The sequence below is a fragment of the Manis javanica genome, chromosome 16 (assembly GCF_040802235.1).
Source record: "Manis javanica isolate MJ-LG chromosome 16, MJ_LKY, whole genome shotgun sequence".
Classification (NCBI taxonomy): Eukaryota; Metazoa; Chordata; class Mammalia; order Pholidota; family Manidae; genus Manis; species Manis javanica.
The window spans coordinates 36,995,145-37,022,274 of NC_133171.1; the positions used below are offsets into that span (position 1 = coordinate 36,995,145).

General features: G+C 40.4%; 1 protein-coding gene across 3 annotated transcripts in view; it reads right to left on the reverse strand.

The window, feature by feature from the left end:
- LRRC1 (leucine rich repeat containing 1) overlaps nt 1-27,130 on the reverse strand; it is a 128,098-nt gene that overhangs the window by 44,835 nt on the left and 56,133 nt on the right. For all 3 annotated transcript variants that reach the window (XM_017651876.3, XM_017651878.3, XM_037002979.2), the window contains one exon: nt 801-879. In XM_017651876.3, the coding sequence (XP_017507365.2) occupies nt 801-879 (79 nt within the window). The remainder of the gene's footprint in view (nt 1-800; nt 880-27,130) is intronic.

A 27,130-nucleotide genomic window follows, 5' to 3' on the forward strand; every position in this document is an offset into this window, starting at 1 on the left:
AAGTCTTGAGAAATCTTAGAAACGGGCTCCCGTGTCCCAGAGAGAACTCTGGGACAGACCCTGAGGGCTGTCTCTGCATCGCTGGGTGGGCACCCTTTAGGCTATCCTGGCAACACAGGTACCTGGAGGCCAGTGCTCAGGGGGCTCATGACCGAGCCAGGGGCCACAAGGAGGGGCACCGCTCAGTTACGCCCAGGCAGCGTGCTGTGTCATACCAAGAAGGGCAAGACTGGACTCTGTGGTAAAAGAGGAGAGGTGGCTTCATTTGAAGAGATAAACCTAGAGAAATCCTCACAGCTATTGCTAATGTAAGCAAATAACAGTGTCAGTCGAGTTTTTAAAAAGGAGGGGTGGGGGAAGTTAGAGAAAAGTTGATGACAGTAAATGGTTCATTACTGAAGCAGAAAAAATAGCTTTAATAGTGCTTTCTACATGGATAACTATGCAGTAAGATCTCTGGGAGTTTAGACCTCAGTCTTACCCCATAAGACAAGATGGATCAGAAGGGAATTTGTGAACTACTCCAATCCTTCACATTGCTCCAGAAATGTGCTCCTTACTCGTTTTGTACACTGTGCTATGCCTCCACTCATCCCCTAACAACATCCATTTGATGTTCCATCAACAGCACGGTGTACCTTTCATTGTAAAATGTCATTTATAAGTAAATAGCTGTGAAGGTCAACTGTCCTTGATAAAGAAAGCAATCCATTTAGGTATACCTCCAAGATGGGTAACCGGGTTATATTCTTTGCTTGGTTCTCAAGTATTACAGACAGAAAAGCAAGCAGGAAGATTACCTAGTCAGTGGGTTTCCGCTGAAGTCAGCTATCTGTAGTGCTTTACAGAATGAGATGCTTTCTGGAATTTCAGGGATATCTGTAGGAGTAAAGAAAATGTCTATCATTTACATTGTTAACAGTTTTCATGGTCCTTAAGATGGACCAGTCACAAGAGAATATCTGGGAAATACTCCTCAATTCAAATGTGGTATGGATTTGTAAAGTATTTTTCTACATTTATTTTTCACCTTCCTAATACAAGACACATTCTTCACTGAAGCACATTGAAGAAATAATTAAAAATAAACACCATGACCTGGACAGAACTTGCAAACATGTAAGTGAAATAAGTCAGACAGAGAAAGACAAAGACTGTATGAGCTCACTTATATGTGGAACTTAAAAAAAAAACAACTCATAGAAAAAAGAGATTAGACTTGTTACCACAGATGGAGGGTGGGGAGAAAGGAAATTGGGGGAAGGTGATCTAAAGATACAGACTTCTGGTTATAAAATACATAAGTATCAGGGATGTAGCAGACAGCATGATGATAGCTAACACTGCCATATGACACAGTGGAAAATTGTTCAGAGTAAAACATGGGTTTTCACACAAGGAGAAAATTGTTTTTTCTTTTTTTCCTTTATTCTTTCTTTTCTTTTATTGTATCTCTATGAAATAAGGATGTCAGCTGAACCTGTGGTAACCATTTCACAATATATGTAAGTCAAACCATCATGCAGTAAGTCAAACCATCATGCAGTACACCTTCAACTTGTACAGTGATATATATCAATTATGCCTCAGCAAAACCAGAAACAAACAAAACACACACACACACACACACACACACACACACACATACCACCACCACCACCAAGTCCCATCACCCTATTAAAGCCCCTGGTAGCATTCTGTCATAATTCCCATTAGGCTTTGTTCTGTATATTTCCACAGGGTTATGTCAATACAAAGTATTCTAAAATATGCATTTTTAATTATGGATTTTCTTTTGATAACAAACAATGCAGGAAAGCCCAAAGAAAATAAAAACCATCAACATTCCCATCACCCAGAGATAATGTTTTACTCTAATGCATTTTTCTTGTTGTCATTCATACACATACACACGGTATATAAACAGATATTTCAAAATGCTAAGTTCATGCTGATTGTAAAATAATGGAAAGCAGGAAAAAACAAGCTTTTTTGCCTTGTCATGATTTTTTCAAACAGCCTACTTAATGGCAGAAACGCCCACTGCATGTATTTCCATACTTACTTTAATCAATCCCCCATTGTTGGACATTCAGGTTGTTTCCAAGTTCCTGATGTCATAATTATATTTATGTCCATTTCTGATTATTTATGTAGGCTAAGCTCCCAGAAGTTTAATTACTGTGTCAAAGTCATTAACATCTCTGTAACACTTGATAAATACTGTTAAATTGCTTTAGAAGGGGACAAGTTATACCTATTTATACTTCCATCAGCCCGTACAAGGTGCCCGATTCAACATCTCTCCTCCTCCTTTTGTTCTCTTATGTTTTAAAACTGCCAATGTTATTAGTAAAAGAGTCTAGCAACATTTTGTTTTATGTTCCTTTTATGACTAGTGAAGCTGAATAGTTCTCCTCATGCTTACTAGTCATTAAACATTATGATTTTGAAATGACCAAGTTTGTTATTTTAAATTCCTCTTTCTCCTGTTACAAAACTTGAGATTACAACTTTTAGGATTTTAAAAGGTTAGTTTCATAGCATTTAATTTCCATATTATATTTATTTTGGACATACTAACATTAATGAGGGCTAAAATAGAAAGGGCTCTCTGCATCCTATGCTGTTCTACCAGTCTGACAAATGCAAGCTGAGCCAACACATACCTAACATTTCCAAGCTGGGGATAAGGCAGATAGATATAAAGGAAAAAAAATGGATGTCCTGGTCCAACAACCATAAAGTCATCAGCTACATAAAAGCTTTTAGTTCAAATTTAAAAACTAAAACATTTACATTTGTGGTAACATTTTCCTCACACCCTTCTCTGCCTCCATGGTCATATAAGGTAGTGAAAAACACACACTATGATCCGTGTGTGTGTGTGTGTGTGTAGCCTGTCCACTGGTGAGTCTGAAAGGGATTTTTAAAACACACAAACATTTGTGGGCCCTGAGGTACAAATACAGTGGTAGGCCCTTTTACACACAATATATTTTTGCATCTCAACATGAATTATTTTAACTTCCATTGTACAAAATGGACATGAAGGTTCAGAGAGATGAAGTGGCCTATTTCACCGAGTGCTGGCCCTCCCATGCTAAGGTCATGGGACCACTGTGCTGAAGGATAAAGACACACACAGATCCATGACAGGATTAACACGGCTATCCAGGCAAACGAGATAATGACACATCACGGCTTGCCAGGGTCTGAAAGGTTCTGGGCAGCCTGCGGACTCCGTCAGAATTCCTCTTCCACCACTACTTCAGGTCCTGGTGAGTGACTTTCGTAAGACTGAGAAAAGAGGTGCAGATGCTGCACCAGTCACCCAACCAGGGCCTGAGGAAAAAGAGAAAGCTGGACCCAAAAATACAAATTTTACAGCAACTTGTTGCTCTATCCAAGAAAAAGAGAAAGAAGAAAGGCATGTCAATTAGGCAGAAGTCTTTCACGTTTCTCAGAGCATGGGAAACATCACTGAAGCTTAGGAAGATGGGCCTACCATGTAAACACATGCACACTGGCTCTAAGAAACTCTGGTCAGGACTGGTCTGAAATTTGGGGATCTGAAGATAACACATCAAAACTGCCAGAAAACACAAGTGGACTCAGTCCAGACAGAGCTAGACTGGAGGTCTGGGTTATAGGAAGGCATTCTCCCTTTAGGCTAATCTACTTGTATACGGAGGAGAAGTAGCATCAGCAAACAGAACACCGGTCTCCCGACTCCAAAGACCATTTCTTTCCACCATATGCATGTTTCTAACTTGACCAAAAATAAATGTATTTACCTGTAAAGATAAGAGCTTTAGACAAGGAAGGCAATAGCTTGAAGAGTCCTGATTACTGGTTCGCTTCAGGTTACTATAAATATCAGAAAAGAAAACTAAGGAAGGAGAACATCCACTCATCCTTAAATACCCAACTAAAATGTCACATCCCCACAAACACTTTTCTTGGGTCCCAGGATTAGGCTGAATTCCCCTTGCTCTCAGTTTGCTCAGGTTTCCCCTTTGTGAGACTTGTCACAGTTTTAATTAAATAATTGTTTGGTGATACTAAACTCTAAGCTCATTGGAGAGAAAGAACCAAGTTTGCCTTGTCTGTCACTGTTTTCCCAAAGCTAACATAGTGTCAAACTTAAGCAACCCATAGGTACTGAATGAATGAATTAATTAATTAACTAATGGAAAACTAACATTACTCAGCTCTGCAAGGACAGCTGGGATGCTCTCTCATTTGGGTCATGAAATATGCCCACAGAGTATTAGCTCTATTTACCCAGTAAGAAAAATGCTTAGTTCCAGATCTCTTACAAAAGATAGTATAAAGCTTGTGGGTTATTCCCTGCTGAAATTCCCTTTAACTGATTCCCAAATATTTTGCTTGCAACAAATGTGAGGTTTAAGACTAAACATATGAAAAAATATATATAAATATCACCTCCTCAATAGGTCCTAGGCTGACCAACAACACGACTAAAATGCTGTAATATGAATCCCTTCCCCCATTCCCTCTCTCACATCCAATTTCCAAATCCTTCTCATATTCTTTCCCACTCCTAGCATTATTTTTTTTCCCCACTTCTAGTATTATTAACCTAGTATAGGCTTCAATCATTTAGATGACTACAAAATCCTCTTACATGGTCTCTCCCTGTATGCAATTTGTACTGCATCAAATCTAAACAACCATAAAAGCAACCTGCACCAGTTTTCCACATTTATTAGGTTTGTGCCCACGGGCAAACTACATAACCTACCTGTGCCTTAATTTCCTTATCTGTAAAATGGGACATCAACAGATATTTTTAAATAATGCCTGCATATCACACATTAAGTGCTGCAGAAGTTTAGAGAAGGAAGAAAATTAGACAACACTTATGTTTGAATCAAATAAATAAGAGCAGAGAAGTACAGGCATGAATGCGACATTGGATGACAAATGAGGAGAGGGGAAGGTCTGAGGAATGGCAGCTCAGTGTGCCTGAACTTCAAGATACCAATATGGAATTATCTGGAGAGAAGGCTGAAAGGATCTCCTAGAGCAGATTACCAAATGCCAGGTTGAACTATTTAGAATTAATTTGCTAGACAGGGAGTTTTCTTTTCTACAAAATGGGGATGATCATACCTCCAGCTTGGGGTTGTCATAAGAATAAATGAGAGTGGCAGAAATAAAAGCACTTGACCTCTTTTATCAACGTTGGGTGGGGATTAGCAGAAAGGACCACTGTTTTCCATTCAAGGCCATTTTAGGGCCTCTCTTGTGATGGAGATGGGATGGACCGCTCAAGTTCTGCTGAGTTTAGAAATTTCCAGGGCACTTCCTTTCACAGAAGACTGTGCATAGACAGCCCATTTTGTCTGTGATCATAGCCCCATGCATAGCACATTTTTCCTGAATAATTTATTTATGAATAAATTAATTACTCACTGTCATTTCTCCTTATTCTATATAAACAGTGTCTCCTCTCCTGGGTTCAAGACTTATCTGATGTTAGTAAGTTAAAACACTTACTAAGTTAAAACACTAAGGTCTCTGCACTGAGAATACCTTGCAGTATGAGGCAAAACAGTATTCTCAGATATGTCTGTGGCTCTTCTCTAAGACTATCTAATTTGGAAATAGAAAGTTTAAGACGACTAGACTTGTTTAAAGAAAGCAAATTATTTCTTCCATCTATTAATCTGTCTTTTTATAAAATTGCAAAGAATAACACTTGAAATGTTACTCAGGACATATCATATGGAAAGTTAGAAAGTTGAAATTTCATTACTGAAAATGGGGCAATAGCTATGTAAGCAATCATCTACCCCTACCGCACCAGCAGTACTCCTCCCGCAGCACGGTGGCTGTGTTAGCGTCATTAGTGCAAGCTGCCAGCAAGATCAGGGTCCCGGATTTGGCCCAAGTATAGACTTTCTTTTTGCCGGTTCCAGCCTAGCTTGCACTCTGAGGATCATTTTCCTAAAAACCTGTGATGGAAAAACAGCCCCAGCCACTAAGTTTACTGAGCACTAACTAAGTGTCAGGCTCAATTCTAACCACTTTGAACAAAGTAACTAACGTAAATCTTCACAATAACTCTCAGTTTCTCTTACCATACACATTCTCTGAGTGAGTAATAGAGACTCCAAAGCCTAATGACCTAGCCACATTACACAGCAAGTAAGCAGGCGGGGCAGAATTTGAACCTAAGCCTTCTCACCCCAGAGCCTGCACTCTTCATCATGAAGTTACCTTGTCTCTAGGAAGAATGAATGAAGTCAAGAGAAGTCGCAAAACTCAACCCAAGAGGCCTAACTACTACAAGCCCCAAGGAGCATGACATGCAGGAGCCAATGGGGATGCTGCCTCTAAATTCAGGAGCTCAAGGGAAGGGAGCCAGGGGGAAGCTCGCCATCCCATCTGACAATCCACATCAGTTTTAAGCGTTTTCTTTACCTAGTTCTTCTGATTAAACAGAACAAAACTGATAGTCATTTTCAAGATAACATAATAATACCAAAGGAACAAAGAAGAAAGTTCAAAATGTAATTCAGTGATGCGATTAATCTTTATCAACTTTTGATTCTGACATAGTAATGAAATTAAGTATAGTCCTAGATTAAGTACATAATGCTAAAATGTTTCATAATTATTTCTTGCTTAATGTAGCCCTGACAAGGAAAGAGAGAAGAGTGTAATTAGCATACTGACAAAAGGCAATATGATGCCATAAAACTTCAATTAAGCCTGTCCTAAATCCCCTGAAATAGATTAGGCTTCCCACAGTGCCCATACTTCTTTGAAGCATTTTGCTCAGAGGCGATTATAAAAATTTCCTCAGTATCTTGCTTCCCCAGTGGATGTATCCCCCACCAGCTCAGAAATCAGATCTGCATTGTCTCCCCAGTTATCTACCACAGTGCAGGCCTTCAGCAGGCATTAGACAACACTTGCTTACTAAGAAATCAGAAAACAGATTCCAATGCCAGCATCCTCACTTAACATAGGTAAACTGCAACTGCTCTGAGCCTCTGCTTCCTCACAGAAGGGCTGCTCTGATTCTCGGCCTCATCCACCAGCTAGGGCTACTGAGAGGTGAAATGAGACAATGGACAGGATAACTTGGTAGAGAATATGAATATAAAGGACTAAAAAATACAGGAAAGGAAGGCAATGGCCCCTAAGTGGCACAGATTGCTTTTGGTAAATGTGGGTCACTTTTTATATTAATCTGTGAGGTCTGGAGTATATGACATACACTGGGGTCCCTGACATACACTCAGACCAGAGGGGAAAATATATATCAAGAACTTGGCCAATATAAAAAGAACCAAGTCTTTGAAAATGTCTCTTGTTATTAGTGTCCAATCTCAGACAAAGAAATGCGTAACTGCATGAACAGTCAAGAATTTGAGGACAGTGCCTCGATGCCACATCACTGATACTATATGAAACCAGAGGCAGACACAGTAATAGAGCACAAATGGTAGTGTCACAAAGAAAGACACCCTCTGAACTGCCCTGCAAAGAGATCCAGTGGCACAGGAGGCCCTGCTAGGAATGTTAGGAATCCAGGATTCACCATGTGCACATGGGTATCAGAAACCACAAACCTTCCTTAAACTGTATCAGCATTCAATGAGCCCCTCAAGTCTGGTTCAAGAGGAACACTTTTTCAACTAGAATTTAATCACACTCGTATTTCTCATCTCTAGAGATAATGCATAAGATATGGCCTACGTAAGTCCACTTGGGCTTTTCTTCTCATGGAAACCAACATTTATACTATGCATTTTTTATATTTAACAATTTTAAAAGAACTAGGGGAGAGGAAGCAAGAGTGAACCTACTGAAGATGATGCAAGAATGAAATACAAAATTATAAAGACCCTCATATTCTTTCCCATCCAATGCTGTCCCCTCCTATGAGAGAGGAATTAACTTAGTGAATTAATATTCCTGCTCATACACTGAAGGTTCTCCAAATGCTGGAGCAACTCCTGGTAAGCAAATGTGTCCCATGGCTCACTTTGGGTAATAATAAGTTAACACCTATGCTCAAGCTAGCTGCCATGGTTTCAAGAGTGCACACTCATGAGCACATACACACACCCCTCCTTTCAGCCAGATGGAGACATTGTGTGTTTTAGCACAGTACTACTTCAGATGAAGACTGGACATTGCCACCTGATTGCCTGGTGCTCAGAGAAGCCTCTTCTGAAGTTAGTCACTGGACAGCTGTTGTCACTGCTACCTTAGCTTCAAGTGGATAGTCAGGTACTGAAAGAACAGCAGGGGACAGACTCAAGATCAGGAAAAGTGACTGGAATGGCTCTGAAAAAGACGAACTACTCCTCGCTAAGCCCTGCTATACCACCTGACTGTGTGGTTCCAAATAAGAAAAGCTACCATTTTACGTGCCAGGTATTATACCTGACATTTTACAGCATCATCTCTAATCCTTACAACAAACACTGAGGTAAACAGTAGTAGTCCCGTTAACGGATGCCGAAGCAGGCTCAGAAACATTGACATGTCCAAAGTCACTCTGCTGGCACGGAAGGGCAGAGCTCTGAAATTCTAGCCCATCTGCCTCACAGCCGAGGAAGACTGTGAAGTAGCTGTTGAGGATCTGGAGACTCAGATTCGGTCAGCTCCAAACAGGCTGCAGTAAGAGATGCCGGAGGAAATGCACATGAAGAGACAGAGGAGGGAGAAGCCTAAGCCCGTGGTTCTGACGTGCCACTTGGCAGTTACTGACACAGAGGTGGGGGGCGATGAGCAGTCTGAGGGGAGAGGAAGCAAGAGTGAACCTCCTGTAATGGCGGTAAGAGGCACCCAACAGGCAGAGGCGAAGAGAACCGTGAGAGCAAAGCCAAGAAGTCAAGGGAGCAAAGACTGTCAGCAAGAGGATCAGCCACTGCGGCAACCAACGGGTGAGAAGACATGCGCTTGGCTGTTAGGAATCTGCGGCCATCTTTGAGAAGACAAAGAACGGTTTGAAGGGAAGTCAAACCAAAAAGTTTGAGAAGCCAGCATTACCCACTGGCTTCTGTGGGTAAAGAGAGGGGGCCATCTGAGACAGTAGCTGCCAAATTCTAGTCTGGCATACAGTATTCATAGCTGACAAGATGAGGAAAATGGGGGGAAGGGAGAAGGGTTTTCTGATCATGAAGCCAAAGCTATTTATTTAAAAGGACTGTTGTCCTCTGTTTAATCAGAGATTATATCCTGCCTGGGGAGTTGAAATCTCTTGTCTTTTACTAAATGGCATTGACAGTTTTTCTTACCAAAATAAAGAGACAGTAATCCTGTGTACAATTTCACTTAAATAAATTATACTGCTCCATTAAATTTAGAAGTCTGAGAACGTGGGATAGAGTACGCCTTTAAAAAGTCAGACACTTTGCAGGGAGACCAGAGACGCTTATACCTTGAGAAAATACCCAGGTCAAGGGAAAATTTCATTTTTATGTGTTTGGGTTTGGGTTTGTTGTTGCTGTTTGGAAAATCTGCACAGTTAGCAGAGAGGCAGACAGAAGTGGAATGGAAGAAAGCTGTAGAAGCTCATTCCCAGCTTTGCTCAGAAGGCAACAAGAAAGGCGGTGCACAGCATGCAGGGAGGACTGCAGACCTCAGGACCCTGGCTGTGCGCAAGGGACAGAAGTGGATCCTGGGAGCAGGAGGCAGCAGAGGTGTAAGAAGGCCCATCAACTGAGAGCAGGCTCACAGGACGAGAGCCACATATCCACAGCAGAGGTAAATGACAAAATCCCGTGGAAGGAAGCAGTTGCCATAATATGAAACATTCTCAGCAATGAACACTGCATCTACTAGGCAATGCCACATGGAGGGAGGGAAGGAAACTGGGAGGGTCCCACTAGCATGGAATGTACGATCCTGTTATGTATAAAAACCAGGAATCCAGACCTGGCTAAAGACAGAGTTCAAACACTACAGGGACTAAACTAGCAATGAACAGAACAAGCATGTATGAACATATGCAGAAAGCCGTCGTAATATACTGAATGTTGTGACTTCGGGCACACACAGTACATCATATTGCTTCATTGAGAATTATTTACTACTCAAGTAAAACAAGGTCCTTGTGTGCCAAACAGGCTGGCTGATTAAGACAGTCTGAACACTGTACTGATGGTTGCCTGACTCAATACTGCTTAAAAATATCTGGGATTGTCAAACAAGACTAAATACAAATGCATAATCCAAGTCAGCATTTGCTGCCACAGCTGTTCTCATGTGCACAAAAAATGGAGGTTTTTTTCGAAAGCATCATCCCATTTATCGTATTATTCCAACCACCACAGACTCACCAAGGAGGCAGCCAGCCTTGGAGACAAAGGCACAATTCCTGCTCAAGCACCTTTCCAGTGTTTGTGAAGGGAAGATGGGCACAGACAATAGAGAGCAGAAAGGCTGGTGTGGGTCTCTGCATGGTACAGGATGGAAGGCAGGACAGAGGGCCGCTCTGTCAAAGTTTTATTTTAGAGTCTTGGTAACTTGTGCTGGCAAAAAACTTTCCCAGCCTGGAAGGTTTTTACCCAATTCCAGCCACAATTACCAAAATAACCTTTATGGCTGAGCTTTCCTCCCCAGCACAGTAGGCTATATAAACCCAAATATGTCTTGAGATACAAGATTCTGATTTTTAAAAAATGTTTTTTTTATTTTGGTATCATTAGTATACAATTACATGAGCAACACTGTGGTTACTAGATTCTCCCCATTATCTAGCCCCCAACACATACCCCATTGCAGTCACTGTCCATCAGCTTAGTAGGATGCTATAGAGTCACTACTTGTCTTCTCTGTGCTATACTGCGTTCCCCATGCCTCCTCCCTACATGATGTGTGCTAATTGTAATGCCCCTTTTTCCCCCTTATCCCTCCCTTCCCACCCATCCTCCCCAGTCCCTTTCTCTTTGGTAACTGTTAGTCCATTCTTGGGTTCTGTGAGTCTGATGCTGTTTTGTTCCTTCAGTTTTTGCTTTGTTCTTATACCCACAGATGAGTGAAATCATTTGGTATTTGTCTTTCTCTGCCTGGCTTATTTCACTGAGCATAATACCCTCTAGCTCCATCCATGTTGTTGCAAATGGTAGGATTTGTTTTCTTCTTATGGCTGAATAATACTCCATTGTGTATATGTACCACGTCTTCTTTATCCATTCATCTACTGATGGACACTTAGGTTGCTTCCATTTCTTGGCTATTGTAAATAATGCTGCAATAAACATAGGGGTGCATATGTCTTTTTCAAACGGGGCTCCTGAATTCTTAGAGTAAATTCCTAGGAGTGGGAATCCTGAGTAAATGGTATTTCTATTTTGAGCTTTCCACAATGGTTGAACTAATTTACATTTTCACCAGCAGTGTAGGAGGGTTCCCCTTTCTCCACATCCTCGACAGCATTTGTTGTTATTTGTCTTTTGGATGGTGGCCATCCTTACTGGTGTGAGCTGATATCTCGTTGTGGTTTTAATTTGCATTTCTCTGATGATTAGGGATGTGGAGCATTTTTTCATGTGCCTGTTGGCCATCTGAATTTCTTCTTTGGAGAAGTGTCTGTTCAGCTCCTCTGCCCATTTTTTAATTGGATTATTTGCTTTTTGTTTGTTGAGGTGTGTGAGCTCTTTGTATGTTTTGGATGTCAACCCCTTATCAGATCTGTCATTTATGAATATATTCTCTCACACTGTAGGATGCCTTTTTGTTCTACTGATGGTGTCCTTTGTTGTACAGAAGCTTTTTAGTTTAATTTGGTCCCACTTGTTCATTTTTGCTTTTGTTTCCTTTTCCCACGGAGATATGCTCATGAAGAAGGTCATGTTTATATTCAAGAGAGTTTTTGCTATGTTTTCTTCTAAGATTTTTATGGTTTCATGACTTACATTCAGGTCTTTGATCCATTTCAAGTTTACTTTTGTGTATGGAGTTAGACAGTAATCCAGTTCCATTCGCTTACATGTAGCTGCCCAGTTTTGCCAACACCAGCTGTTGAAGAGGATGTCACTTTCCCATTGTATGCCCATGGCTCCTCTATCGTATATTAATTGACCATATATGCTTGGGTTAATATCTGGACTTTCTATTCTGTTCCACTGATCTATGGGTCTGTTCTTGTGCCAGTACCAAATTGTCTTGATTACTGTGCCTTTGTAGTAGAGCTTGAAGTTGGGAAGTGAGATCCCCCCTGCTTTATTCTTCCTTCACAGGATTTCTTTGGCTATTCAGGGTTTTCGTGGTTCCATGTGAATTTTAGAACAATTTGTTTCAGGTTGTTGAAGAATGCTGTCTGTATTTTGATAGGGATTGCACTGAATCTGTAGATTGCTTTAGACAGGAGGGCCACTTTGACAATATTAATTCTTCCTACCCAAGAGCATGGGATGAGTTTCCATTTATTAGTGTCCTCTTTTATTTCTCTTAGGAATGCTATGTAGTTTTCAAGGTATAGGTCTTTCACTTCCTTGGTTAGATTTATTCCTAGGTAGTTTATTTTCTTTGATGCAATTGTGAATGGAATTATTTTCCTAATTTCTCTTTCTGCTAGTTCATCATTAGTGTATAGGAATGCAACAGATTTCTATATATTAATTTTGTATCCTGCAACTTTGCTGAATTCAGTTTTTAGTTCTAGTAGTTTGGGAGTGGATTCTTTAGGGTTTTTTATGTACAATATCATGTCATCTGCAAACAGTGACAGTTTGACTTCTTCCTTACCAATCTGGATGCCTTTTATTTCTTGTTTTGTCTGATTGCCATGACTAGGACCTCCAGTACTATGTTGATATTTTTAATTAACAAAAAAGTAAAAAAGAATTCTAGAAAAGTAAATGTTAGGTTTCATATAGAATAATGTGATGGGGGAAAAGAATGTGAACAGTTTGGCATTCTTTGTACTTAACCTCTTCCCAAGAAAATGTATGTGATTCTGAATAGTGTCTACTTAAAACTTTACATAACAGCAACTAAATAGCAAAAACTAAAAAACAGTATTTGTATACTTCAACATTCACTCAAAATTACAGCTCATTTTATTTAATCCCATTTACTATGGACAAAAATACAACAATTGGTAGCTATGCATCTAAATTCTCTAGGGACATGAAATCTTCCAATGGATGAATGCTTTGATCCAGAAGGCTTCATATCTCCCCAAGTCTCCTCTGTCTTCCCTAGACCACAAGACTTTTTCCTTTCTGGAATGCAAACCAACCCCTGTGGTCAGACCTTCTCCTCTGCATGAATTCTATGGGTCTGATCCCATGCTGTCTCATGTTATCTTTTTAAGTGCACTTTATTTTTCCAATTTGAATCTTAATTCTTGTCAGCTGGGATGAACATCTTACTAGAAGTGTTCACCTCTCACACCCCCACACCACACACAGTGTTTGTCAACTGACAGACTTGACCACAGGCTAGAATGAGTCATTCAGAGCCCTAAGAACATTCTCTGGGCAACACACAGAGGAGAATGAGAGGGTGCAGGGCCGGGAGTGAATAACACAGTTCTCCAGAAGTGCAGGGAAAAGCTATTTGGCCCAGATAAACTACTCGAATGCTGATTGTCAAGTTCTCAGCAGCCTTTTCCAATTCACATCCCTAAAGTCAGTCTAACATCCCAGAGGCTGGGGATTCTCAGTGCAGAGTACAGAAGAATTACTTAGGATGCTTATTTTATGAAAGGGGTGGCCCCACTCCTAGCCAGTGATTCACCAGGTCTAGGGTCTGAAGAAGGAATCTGCTTTTTAACCCAGAGCTCACGGAGATTCAGATAAAGAGTGTCTTAAAGCCATCTGAGAAACATCGAGGCATTTAATTTAACTACTTCTCAGTCTTGACTGCACATCAGAACCACCAGGAGTTAACATCACCAGAGATTCCAAAAAGTCAGAATCTAAAAAAAAATTGGGGCAGTATTTTAAAAAAGTCCTACTTCCATTGAATTTAATTTGCAGCCACATTAGGAACCACTGTGATGAGGCCCTGGCCATTTTAGTGAGAAATCTGACAATTACTCACAGCCCCCATCCATAACTCACGTCCATTAATAAAGCTAGTTCTGCTCTTAGATTGAAGCAGAGCCAGCATTTGAGGGCTGCATGTGCTGACGGCTTCACTGGACTGCCTCACAAGGAAAAGCTGTTTTGTTGCTTGGCTGAAGGTGGGGAAAGGAGGAAGGCAAAGGATAGACAGGGCACTGTTTGAAACTAATTTAACTGGTTACTTTCCATTTTTAAAAGAAATCACTTTTTAAAGAATCCCTCTACCTGTAATACACGCACACTTTGTCAAAAGTAACCTTAAAAATAAAACATGTTAAACTAGAAAATGGAACACAAAGGTATTCTTAAAAGAGCTCAAAAATTAAGTGTACAGTATTCAAATAAATACTGTAGAAGAAGCGTTTAATGGCTTAAAAATTATAATTTGTCAACTGACAGATGAAAACGTATATTTATAATGCCTCTAACTTCTGAAAAAGAAACATATCAGAACCTATACATTAAAACTGGTACGATCCTTTGAATGTATTCATCACATGAGGCATGCATGTATATTCTTCTGCTGCTGTCACTGGTATGAACATTTTAGAGTTCTTTCTTGGAATTACAATGAGTATTTCTCAAAAGATTTAAGAAAACCTTGCAGAATGAATGTTATCTCTATGAATTACAGAAATTTCAATACTGAGAACTAGTATAAAATATACTGTTTCAGGTGAATCTCACTCTGGAGATGATATGTTATGGCAAGCTTGGTTCTATTTCCATGTCCTAAAGCAATCCTCCCAGGCCCACACACCCCCCAAATCCAAGTGCAGGGCAAAATGGGAGAGGGTGAAATGTTTGCTATTGCTGAAGGATAAGCAGGGTTATAGCAGACACTTGAATACTGGACTGTGCAAAAATTATTTTCTGTACTTAAGCCATTATTCCATGGATTAAGCAAAAGGTAAGGAAGGTCAGATTGAAAAGACATTCTTTTGGTCTAAGTGCTGTTTAGGTTCTCTTAGGTTCCTATATAAGAGGCTCTCAGCTCCAATTCACACTTACATAAGTTTTCCTGGACATTAAAATACAGACTCTGGGGATCCTGCTCGGGAAATTCTGGTTGCATATTCCTTGAGTACGGGGGAATATGGAATTTTAACAAGGACACTAATGTAGGAGGCCCCAGAGCCCACCTGGAAAAACACTGCTTCAAGTGAAGGAAGAAAGATCACAATCCAAGTCCAAATTTCTATGCAGGAAGAATTCTTGCTCTCGTCATTCCTGGAAGCCCCTTTTTCCAATCAGCAGGGAATTCTGATTTGCTGCCTTTGGCATCTTTTTCTCCATCTTCCCTTTTTAACCTACAAATATGGTTTTGCCCAAGTGGTTTGACCATCTCTGGAGGTAGATTGCAGCTTGTCATCTTTTGGACAGAATTCTTCCTTCTGCTGTACTTGTGATAATACCCTAGTGCCTGACATGGAGAGAATGCAACAGTAAAGGTTTCTAGATTGCTTGAATTTAATGTAGATGTTCCAATGTGCTTTGTTTTAAGACTTAAAATGCATTTTAAATATCACACCTTATAACTCCATGGAAGTGCTAACTCTGTCCTCTCTGGTTTATTCTCTGCCAGTCGTCTACCAGTTTCTGAATAGATTAACTTTATTCACATAATTCAAGACATGTGCACCTCTAGGCTGGCTAAAGAGGTTGCAGACCCTAAACCTTGTGACACAGCACCAGCCATATAGATGCTCCTACAAATCAAATGGTGACAGAACAGAAGCTTTCCTCTTGTATCCAGTTTCTTTCTGAAATTACAATGGAAGGGACAGAAGCAACAGTCCCAAGGGCAAAGCTTCAGAGATCACCCTGTTCACTCATTTGTTCATTTACCCAATGATTTAAACAACCACCCATCTGGCAGGAGGTAAAGAGACAAAGTGAATAAGAGAGGCACAGTCTTTGTCCATGACAATCTCGTTATCGAGTTTGGGAGAGAGATTTCATAAAAATATGCCCAAGAGAGTGACGCCCAACAGTGAGTGACACCCAACACTGGCAAAATCAGCCAGGGCAAGAGAGTCTGGAAGTGGGAAGGGCAAACTGTTGGCTTTTCCTTTACCTGCCTCCATGGAGTTTTTATAATGACCATATACTGCTTCGATATATATTTTTTTAATTGCAAGATGAAACAAACTTGGAAAAACAATGGGTAAATGCAATTATTAAAAGGGGTTTGAAGGAGGGAACGTTATCTGGCTGTGGTGCTCAACACTTAACATGGAATAACCCAGCTTAAAATGTCCACAGTGCACTCTGGTCCCAGCCATGTCTAATGACCAGCCAGACTCCAGAAAAAGAATATTGGTCTAGTTACCCCCACTTTCCGCTTTCTGGGTTTGCCTCTCTGTGACACCAGCAATGCCTGGAAGGCTCATTCCCATGCCAGCCCCTGACCCGGCATGTATACATTATGACCAGAGAGCTATGAAATTCTTCCACTGATCATGTCATAGTTTGCTGCCCAAGACATGTACCACCATCGTGACCGCTCACACCCCTTAGAACTGGCAGGTCCAGCAGGAAACAGAGCTGGCTGCTGTTTCCTGCAGGAAATGGTGATTGCTGGTGTTTTCAAGCCTTTGCCTGATCTCTCAAAGAGAGTCAAGGTAAAAGTATAAAACAATAAGCAATGTGTGCTGTAAACCACATTTGGCCATTGCTTTGCTGTCATAGGTGACCTCCCAGATGCTGGATCCAGTGGGAACTTTGCAGTCACACCTACTGACCATGCCACCCCACCTCCACCGCAGCCTTCCCGGATGAGTGCTCCCATGATTTTATTCCATGATCAAGTTTTCGTGATGCTTGTTTCTCATCAATCCTTAAAAGTCCTGCCCTTCTACAGCCTGTGCCTGGAGAGTTTTATCCATGACAGCAGTTTCATCCATTAACCTGTATGCTTCAGCTACATGCCACGGGATCAATCACCTCTATGATGTTTAACATGATGCCACTGCCCTACCATTGCTTTCCTCAGCCTTCATCACTGCTCACAGCCCTCCTGCTGGCCCTTCTCAGAATCCCACAAAGGCCCCTCTTCCTCTGCTTTCCCTTAACCAGTGATATTTTGTAGGCTCACCTGCCCTTCTAACACCACTGTATCCTCTCACTCTCCCTGAGCAACCTCATTCATACCATGTACCTGCACATGAATGACTCCCAATCTTTATCCCCCGCTACAATTTCTGCCCTCAGCCTCAGACCTTATAGTCAGCTGTCTACTAAACACTGCCATTTAGATATCCCAAAGGCATCTCACCGTCCATACGCCCATAAAGAAACTCATCTTTTCTGCTCAGATACAATCCTCTCTTCAGTGTTTCCCATTTCTCCTCTGGTGGGAAATGGGAGTTCATTCCAGACCCAGACGTCCTACTCTCCCTACCTCTCCACACCCAGCAAGCTTCCCACCGGTCACTCTCATGCCTGGCCCAGCATCTCCTTTTCCCCTGCTCCCTTCTCCAGGCTTTCTGTTCCCCACATGGGTGCCTGGCCTCCTGCATCCTGAGGACCTCCTGCCCTCTGCTAGCAGGGCAGGTGTGAGCCACTCCCCTCCTGATAACCCTTTCATAGCTCCCCATGGCTTTCGAGAAAACATTCCTTAGCTGCACACACAGGCCCTTCGTGTTTCTGCTGCCACCTACCTCTAACTTCATCTCCTGCTATGCACTCCATCTCGTCTTGCACATCTCAGGTTCATCACAAACCTTCAGATACACACTCGCGCTATTTCACCTGGCCAGAAATGCCTTTCCTGCACTGCTTTCTTTCCATCTGCTACTTGCTCCTCGTGCCTTCTAAGTGTCATCTTTCCCAGGAAGTCTTCCTAATACTCTTCCCTTCCCCAGGAACAATGGAGGCGGCGCCTTCTCTGGGCTCCTTCAGGCACACCTCTGAGACAGACAGCTCAGCACTCCAGATGCACCTGGTCCTTCCCACCTTGTAGCGTAAATCCCTTGAGGGCCATCACTAAACTGACTTGCTATCTCTAGTTCCTAGCACAGAACTCAAATACCTGATGCTGATTAAATATTCAAGAAATGACTAAACTCACTTAAGAACTCCTGCTCCCAAGTACCTTATCTCAGTCAAACACACATTCTAGCCCAGACTTCTCTAGTGTTTTGTTGTGCTTTTCATAATGAAATATGCTGTCTTTACTTAGAGCATTTCTTTATCTCTTCCCATTTGGATTCCTAAAGAAGGTCAGAACAGTAAGAGGGATTGTAAAGATAAGATTAAATTCAACTGGCAGCAGGAAAGGGCTCCAGAAGAGCAAAGCATCTGCTCAAAAATGCCAACAAGCTACAGGAAGGAGACCTTTTTGCCATGCTCGTTCCGACTGGTCAGACCTGAAGGCTGAGCAGTCCATGCCACAGCCAAAGGCAGGGGCCTTGATATAAAGGGAGAGCATATGGCTACCTTTTCTAATTACCAATATGCAACGCCCCTGAACAGAAGAACAATCTAAACAGTGTGGGGGGGTAGGCATGGGACAAGTAGAAACCTCTTAAAGCAAAGGTGCTCCCTCTAAATGTGACGAAGCACAGTCCCCTGGCATTTGACTCAACTTTAAGGCTAACTTTAAACTGGTCCAGGTCCCTGCCATACTGTGCCCTGTCAGGTCCTATCCAGTTTAACAGATCAGGATGCAGAGAGCATGGTCTGTGTTAGACGGGGAAGTGAGGAATACCAATGACCCCCTCAGTTCCCCCAGGTGATTGCTGCCTCCCTGAGGAGGAGGTCCAGGCTTCTGCTGAGATCTCAGTCCCTTCAGCCCCTCTGGTGTTATGCAGGTTTTCCCTGGCTTTGGGCTGCTCTTCCTTTTGGACATGTGTCCAGTTATTGGCACTTGCTCCTCCCACTTTGGTCTAACTTGCTCAGACCCATTTGTTTATCTTGACCCCCCACTCATTAGCCCTATTGAATGAAGAAGGCCTGTTTTTTGCAACACCTCAAACAAAGGTTGAACAACAAAGTTAAATACTTCAAGACATCAACTATTTATGTTTCACCGAGCACCTTCACAACAAAATATATATGAGGTAAACATAGAACTGATTGCTTCACAGCACCTTACAAGCAGCTGAGCATTTATGCTTGGTCCACTCCTGCCCGCATTCTTCCCATATGTACTTCTGTAACTACATGGCCCAAGGGGGTAATTGTGCCTCCCTGACTTATTTCAACACAAGAATCTCATATCAGATAGAAAATGCTCAACTGCTTATGCACCTCTTTCTTCACTCAGTCTAGTTAGCTTTTAACTTGTCACATCCAAATAATTAATGGAAGAATTTCATAGCTCTCTGGTCATAATGTATACATGCTGGGTCAGGGTCTGGCATGGGAATGAGCCTTCTAGACCCCTGTCTAGCTATCTATCCTATACCAATCCTACCTCTGAAACCTATAGATTCCCATTGGTGTTAAAGTTACATATCTGTTCATATTTTTCTCCAAGAAGATGAAAAGGAAAGAGTTACTGATTAATCTGCCTTTTTTAAACACTTAAGTGTTTAACAGTAAAGGTAAGGGAAATGTTCACACCTATGTTAAGTGAATAAAAGCAAGACAGAAATAGTTATAGGCTGCATGATCTCAATTTGTGAGTCCCAAATGTGAAAGCACTAATAGGAAAGAAACAAAAATAAAGTACATAAAAACATTAATGACTGATTATTTCTGGGTAGATAAAATTTTTTATATTGGAAAAACAGAATTGTAATTTTGGAGTCTATCAAACTTGAGACCGAATACCAGTTCTACTATTCACTAGCCATGTGACCAAAGACAAAGGTCTTAACCTTTGAGCTTTGTTGTTGTAAACTGAGGTCTGACTGACATATAACATCATATTAGTTTCAGGTATATAGCATAATGATTCAATATTTGCATATATCACAAGATGATCATCCATCCAAATAAACATAGTTAATATCCACCACCATGGTTACAAACATTTTTTCTCATGAGGAGAACTTTTAAGATCCACTCTTAGCAACTTCAAATAGGCAAATGACTAACTATAGTTGTCATGCTATACATTACATCCCCAGGACTTATTTATGAGACTCAATTTTCTCATCTGTAAAAAGAGGATGCAAGCTTACTTCCCAGAGATGGTTTGAGGACTAAATGAGATGATACACAAGAAGTGATTAGCAAATTAGCTGGAACAGAGTAGGCACCCAAATAAATATTCTGATTATACAGATTCACACAGTTCTCTTGGTTTTTCAGCAATGTTTCTTTATGGTCACTATTACTAATTCTCCACAATGAAGCTGTGCTCTATAAAACATAAGCTGGAAAAGAAGTGATCCTAATAATTCATTCCTCCACCCTTCCTAAGGTGCTCTGGTCTTCTAAGGGTAGGTCAAATGTAATTCACTTTATCTACAGCAAGAAAAAACGAAGAAAACCTGCTAGAAGAATTAGTGCTACTCTATGTTGCAAAGAAGAATTTCAAGAAGGGAAACTCGCTAACTGCTCAAGGAACAGCTTCACATAGTATACCACCAATGAGACGAACCTCAGGGGGTTAATCAGTTGAAAGGCATCCAGTTGTCAGGTCAGTGACAGTTTGTTCGGAGAAGATAACGCTATGAAAGCACGCACCACACGGAGAAAATTCACATGTGACTGAATGATCAACCTGAATGCTAACAAAACTTGGTACTAATGTCAATATGTCAGCAGATCACCTTCCTCAGCGTTCATCCCATTCCAATGCTTGATGAATATTCACACCCCGAGAAGAGAACATGGGGTGACCCTAACCATTAGCAATTAGAGATGACAAAGCCATCTCCATAGAAGAGGGCTACCCCTGTTTCTAAGGGACATTCATGTTGTCTAATCTCTTTTCTTCAAAGGCAAATCCCACACAGTTGTAGTTTTTGGCTTTCCCTGTTTTACACTTCTAGCAATGCACCAATCTTTTGTGATTTTGAGCTTTTGCCAACATAGCACAATTACCTTACAAGGGTTACACTGGAGCTTACTGAGAAAGCCCTACATCTTTCATTAGATGATGTTCCATTTCTGGCCATGAAACACTTACAAAAGCACCTCTTAGAATGAGCCACTTCCACAGGTGGTTGAATTTATTCACTATGTAGAATTTTATGAGTTTAAGTATCTTAGGATGACTTTTTCCTGTTCACTCCAAATTTAGGGTACCTAATCATAATATTGCCTACATCCTTTCTCTATCATAGACTAAAGCTAATTAAAAGCACCTAATCCTCGAAAAGTAATTAAAAGTAACCACTCCTCTGGGTTACTCATTTCAGCTCCAATACTAACTAGGAATATGACTGGGGACACATCACAACTTCTTCAAGCTTCTGTTTCCTCATCAGTCACCCTGAGACACTTCTATCCATCTCCCAGGATTAGTGTGTGGATTAGGTAAACTACAGGTATGAGAGACAGCACACTGCCTGGATATGCTACACAGTACCTAGCAGGCCCCTCAGGCAGAATCCTGCCTCACCTGTATCACTCTAGCCTGCAAACCTGTCTGTGTCTTCAGTCCCACCCCTGATTTCCTACTCTGATAGTCCTAAATAGACCTACAAACCCCAAAATGAAAGATGCTAAGATTAATTACAGCAGCTAACAATGAGTGTTCATTATGTATAAGGTACTATTTGAAGCACTTTATACAGCCTCTTTTTAAGAGTCACAATACTCCATGAGGTAGGTGCTATTTTAATCCCCATTTTACAGATGAAGAACTGAGGCACAGAGAGGTTAAGAAACATGTCCAAGATGGTTATCTCTGGCTTGAAAACCTTTAATGATCCCATACTGCCTAGAATAAGTGCTTCAAACACTCTTCAAACATAAAACTCTAATTTTCAAAATATAAACTAGTTTCTAAAAATTCAAATTAAAACACGTCATGCATACTTGGATAGGTTTTACGCTATTAGCATTGGTAGTCATCAATCGTGTCCATCCATGCCTTTCGTTTATACATTTTTGTGCTGATGTGGGAAGGAAGGCTACGCTGTCCTCTTTAGGCATGCATCTGGATTTCCTATTAATGTGTCATACACTGGAAGGTTTTGTGACAATAAAACAGAATCATGTGTGTGTCTGTTTACTAGGTCTGCATGTGATCAGAGACATAAAAATCATACAATTCCAGCATTCCATTAAATGCTGGTCATGGCAGATAATGCTAGTGTTTACCAATAGCCAGATTTCTCTTCTTCTCATACACACAGCTAACTGTATTTCCCAGCTCCTTTCAGTTAAGTTGGGGATATAAAACTGACCAATAGAACATGGATGAATATGATGTACACCACCTCTTGAAACAGCCCATAAAAATCGCTCACGCACAACCTCCCATCTCCTCCCCATCCCACACGGGCCCTGGAGGCTACCACTTGAATGAGGGTGTAGCATCACTAGAAAGAAGAAGCCTGGATCCTTGACTGTACTCAGAGCCTCTCATCACCCACCTCCCCATTCTACACCCCTAGCAAGCGCACACATACAGGACTTTAAGTTGAGCAGTAATAAAGTTCCTCGCTGATTTGAGCCCTTGAAATTGTGGCATTAATTTTTTGTCAATACTTTGTCTATCTTGACAAATGCACAGAGCTTAGGTGGTTCACCCGGCAGAGCAAATCCCTTGTAACACAGCAGTAGTCAGCTGTATGACAAAAAGGGAAAGACTCTCGACAATTCAGTTTCAGTTCTTAATGTTATGTGCTGGGTGGTTCTTCTTTGACTTTTGATGAATCTCTAAAATTTCACTGAATATCTAACAGACAAGCAATGAGACACTTACATTTTTTATATCACTGACTCTGTAAATCTGTAACAAACATTAGAAAAAAATTTCCAACAAATAACAGTGACACTCAACAGAGGAATCCACACACTAACTCCCTCCAAATCTGCAACTAAAGTATGAGAATTTCTAGAGACTACTTGATTGCAACTTCAAACCAAAAGTGACCCATTTCTCCTTCAAGCCTCTTTCAACTCAGTTACAATCACTGTAATGTCTCTGAGTCCCAGTCAGCACTTTATTTACATAACTGCGTAACACTGTTACTGTACAGTTCCTTACTTAGGTATATTGTGCCTGTAGATTTACCTCTCCTGTAGAAGAATTCAGCAAAGAGCCTTACAAAGATACAGGAGGTGCTCAATAAATCTCTTAAAGTAAAAAAAAGTAGTGATTATAGGATAGTTAATAACCATAAGCATTAAAAAAATGTCCAGAGTCCAAGACCTTTTCAAACTGAAAAAGAATTCAGAATCATAATTCATTATTAGCTTTGAGCAGATTGCTAGATTATTTATTCCACATTTGTGAGCTAATTTAACAATTAAATCATTTCTATATACAATCCTCAAGTTGCAGTTCATAGTACTGTTCCTCACTCATTCTCTCCCTTCAGCTCCTTATTTCCTTTCTAAGATGTGTCTTTTAGCTTAATAAGCTCGGAGCACTGTTTGCAGTAACGGCAGTGTGTCGCTGTCACCATCCTAACAAAGAGGTGTCATCTAGCCTTCAGCTAGGCTCAGCAACACTTGGCTCAAGCCAGATCCGCAGGACAAGACAGGTGACCTCAAAATCAAAATTAAGTAATATGGCCATTCATTCTCAATCACTTTCAGAGCTGGAAACTGTCAAATGGATACTACATAAACTGCCTAGTAAAAAAGCAAGAAGAAACTGTCTTTCTACATGCTGGCTTTTGTTTTAATTTCAGGAGAAATATTTTTTACACAATTATTTTTGCTTCTCTAACTTAGACTGTTCTGTGTAAACCCTCACCGTTTTGGAAAATGCAGCATCTAACACAGAGCATACCGTGTAAAGACTAAGTGAATGAATGAAGCGGTGAGGGACGAGGGAGGAAGACAAAGCATTTAGAAAACCTCCGAAGAACTGAAGAGCTTGTTGACCTAAAAAATATATTCAGAAGTGTTGTTATCAAACTCAAATGTTACCATCTCTATTAAAAACCTGCTTAAAAAAAAAAAGGAAGAGAGAAAAAAAGTTATATAAACCTACAACTTATTCAGTACAGTCACAACTTCACAGTTATAGAAAATTAACTGTATCATAAAAACCACCAGTAACTCACTCTTCACAGGCAATCTTGGGAGACCCTTTAGATAAGAGCAAAAAGGACTGATATTTGAAGGAATGGTAAGAAAAAAACAGGGAAAGAGTATAAAATATACTCATCAGAAGGGATCTGTAACATCAAAGGTTTAATTGCTCTAGATTATGTCATATTCAAATCTTATTTCATCAGTGGAATCACTGTGCCGCCTATCTCCATACTGGTTTATGTATGATGTATAAAAGCAAGTTTTGAAATTTGTTTTTAAGGCAGCTAATACTAGAAGAGAAACTCTAAAAATCTGTCTGCAGCTATACCGGAATCTTGAGTAAAAGATACACGATCATGAAATTCTAAGCCATGTCTTTGTATTTTTCAAGCAGATATACTGGAAAACACATTCAAATGTTTGTGTACTCTTTGAAGTAGCCAACAAGGTAGTTCAGATATGGATTCCCTTGATCCAGATTTATATGAAAGCCTTTGGAAATTGCCATCTGAAGGGGATTTTGAGTAACTTTAAGATTGTCAGCATCCTGGTTTATTTACTTAAATTGGCATTAAATATTATTAGGCTGTTTTAAAAAACCAATCCACTCTAAACAGTGATTTATTTGCCTAAGGATATGCAAAATAATTCATTATAAATTTTCAAAGAGTCCCAAAAACATTTTAAGACATCAGATGTTCTTGTAAAAATGTCCCTTCTGATCTAACAATTTGTAACACCAAACTGTGATGGATTTTCAGGTTTATTTGCCAAAATATCATTGATATTTCTTTACAGTCTAAAAGAGAGGGACAGGATCCATTTGTAAAATTTATCCCAACTTTTTCAAAGTTCAAAATGGTTTCTATATACATCTTCACATTTAAACAACATTCCCTGAAAACAACTGCTTATAGCATGGAAAGGTGATTAAAAAACCTCACAGCAGCCCAATTTCTTTCCACTTTCACTTTTTAAGTAATTGTTATTATCTGGAATTAAAACATGAGTAGAAGGCAATTTTATTTTTTTCCATATTAACCCCTCTTCCTAACAGAAGACAAGATAAAATTAAGACAGAGAAAAGGGCTCACAGTAGGAAGCGGTAGTACTTGCAAAGGCAAGAAGTCAAGCTCTGGACTGGAAATCGTCTAGCTCTCAACCACAAGGTAAGCTCTCAACCACACAGTGGGGCTTCCCTTGGCTGGATGTCTCCTGTAATATTTCAACAGTGCTGGTGGCAAGAAAACTCGATAATGTAATATAAGGTCCAGCCCCTGGAGCGGTGTGCTAAACAGAGTGCTAAGTTTGGGCCCAAATTAGGCAGTGAGAAAGGACAGAACAATGGCCTGACTGTGGCAAGTCTGAAGTCTGCGTGGGGTGAAAACTGGCTGCGGCCACACTTGTGCTGTGGGTGTACATAGTTATTACAGGAAAAAAACTGTTCATAACTAAATGGGAAAACTTTTAGGCACACTGGATTTATTGCTTGCCAGAAATAGCTTTTCTTCAGGGCATATTCAGAAGCACTGAGACTTGATGTTACACAAGGTCATTTCAGGCAGGCTTCAAAACTGGCTCTACATTTCACTAAACAAACCCACAACCAGAGATCACAGACATTGATCAGCATCTTGAGGTTGGACAGAAGACAACTAACTCAAGCATTTCATCAAAGTCTAGCCTCTAGACTTTGTGGGGCAACAACCCTGTAAGGCAGACAGGCTGCCCATCAGCTTACCCTGAAGCCTTGTCCGGGTGCTGGTGATGAGTGGTACCAAGAACTATCTTTTAGTTTCTTGTTAATGCAAGTTGCAAAGTAATTAGCTGAGGTGTTCAGTGTGGTTATGTTTTTTTTGTATGCAACATTACTTGCCCCATAAGTGAAATAAACTCATAACTTCTCTGGCATGGTATGCTGATACCAAACAGTCTTTCCTTCACTTAAGGCATCCCTGTTCCACCTTCACAATTTCTGCCATACTGGAATAGCACCTGTGTTCTTTATCACTTACCTCATTCTTTTAAATCACCTTTTTAAATTTGGTAAGATTCATTTTTAAAAGAAGCAAATGTCTTTAAATCACTAAATGAAAAAAACTATCACCCATGAACATAGAAGATAAATGTAATAAATACAATATAATGTTATTAAATTTTACAGAACGCAGTCCAAAAGGAATGAAATTTTTAAAAGAGGATAACTTTCTCACCATGACTCAGTTTTAAAAGCTGCTGTTTTGCAGTGCCACTTAAGATCATCTTTAGCAGTACCAGTGGTATATGCTTTACACTTTGGGAAAAACTGAGCTCAATGGATAATGATATACTACTATGATGTAAGCTAAATTACAGCATAGAGCATAAAATTCAAATTACTAACCTTCAGGCAGGATTCATGGTACATTCATAGAGTCTGCCCTATATTCTTGGGTAGGAAGATAGCACTGTGGTATAATATTTCTTCTCACAAATCCAGAAATCATTTTCCTCAAACAGCTGAGAATCAGTGAGCCGACTAAAGAAGACATGAAGTCCAGGCATTAAAGTGTATGCATCGCACCACAGAAAACTGGTTCAAACCTTAATTCAAAGCCTATTATGTTTCTTTAGACATTTTAACAGCATGTTCATATACAATTTCATCTACTCCTATCATTCTTTAAACACCTACTTTTTTTTAATCCCATACATATTTTAGCTATTTGCCTGATTAAAATAATAATCCAACAAGGTAGGATATAAGAAATCCACCAGTTTCCTTGCATCTCACTGGGTTCAAATGGGAAACAGAACCTTGTCCCACTCCTTCAGAGAACTAAGCCCGACACCATCAGGAGAGGCCTGTCCAAAGTCTGTTGGGTGCTGAGTGCAGAGCCCAAGCTCCCACCCAGAGTCCTCTCTGTCGAGCACATCTAACCAGTCTTGGGACAAAACCATATACTCTATGT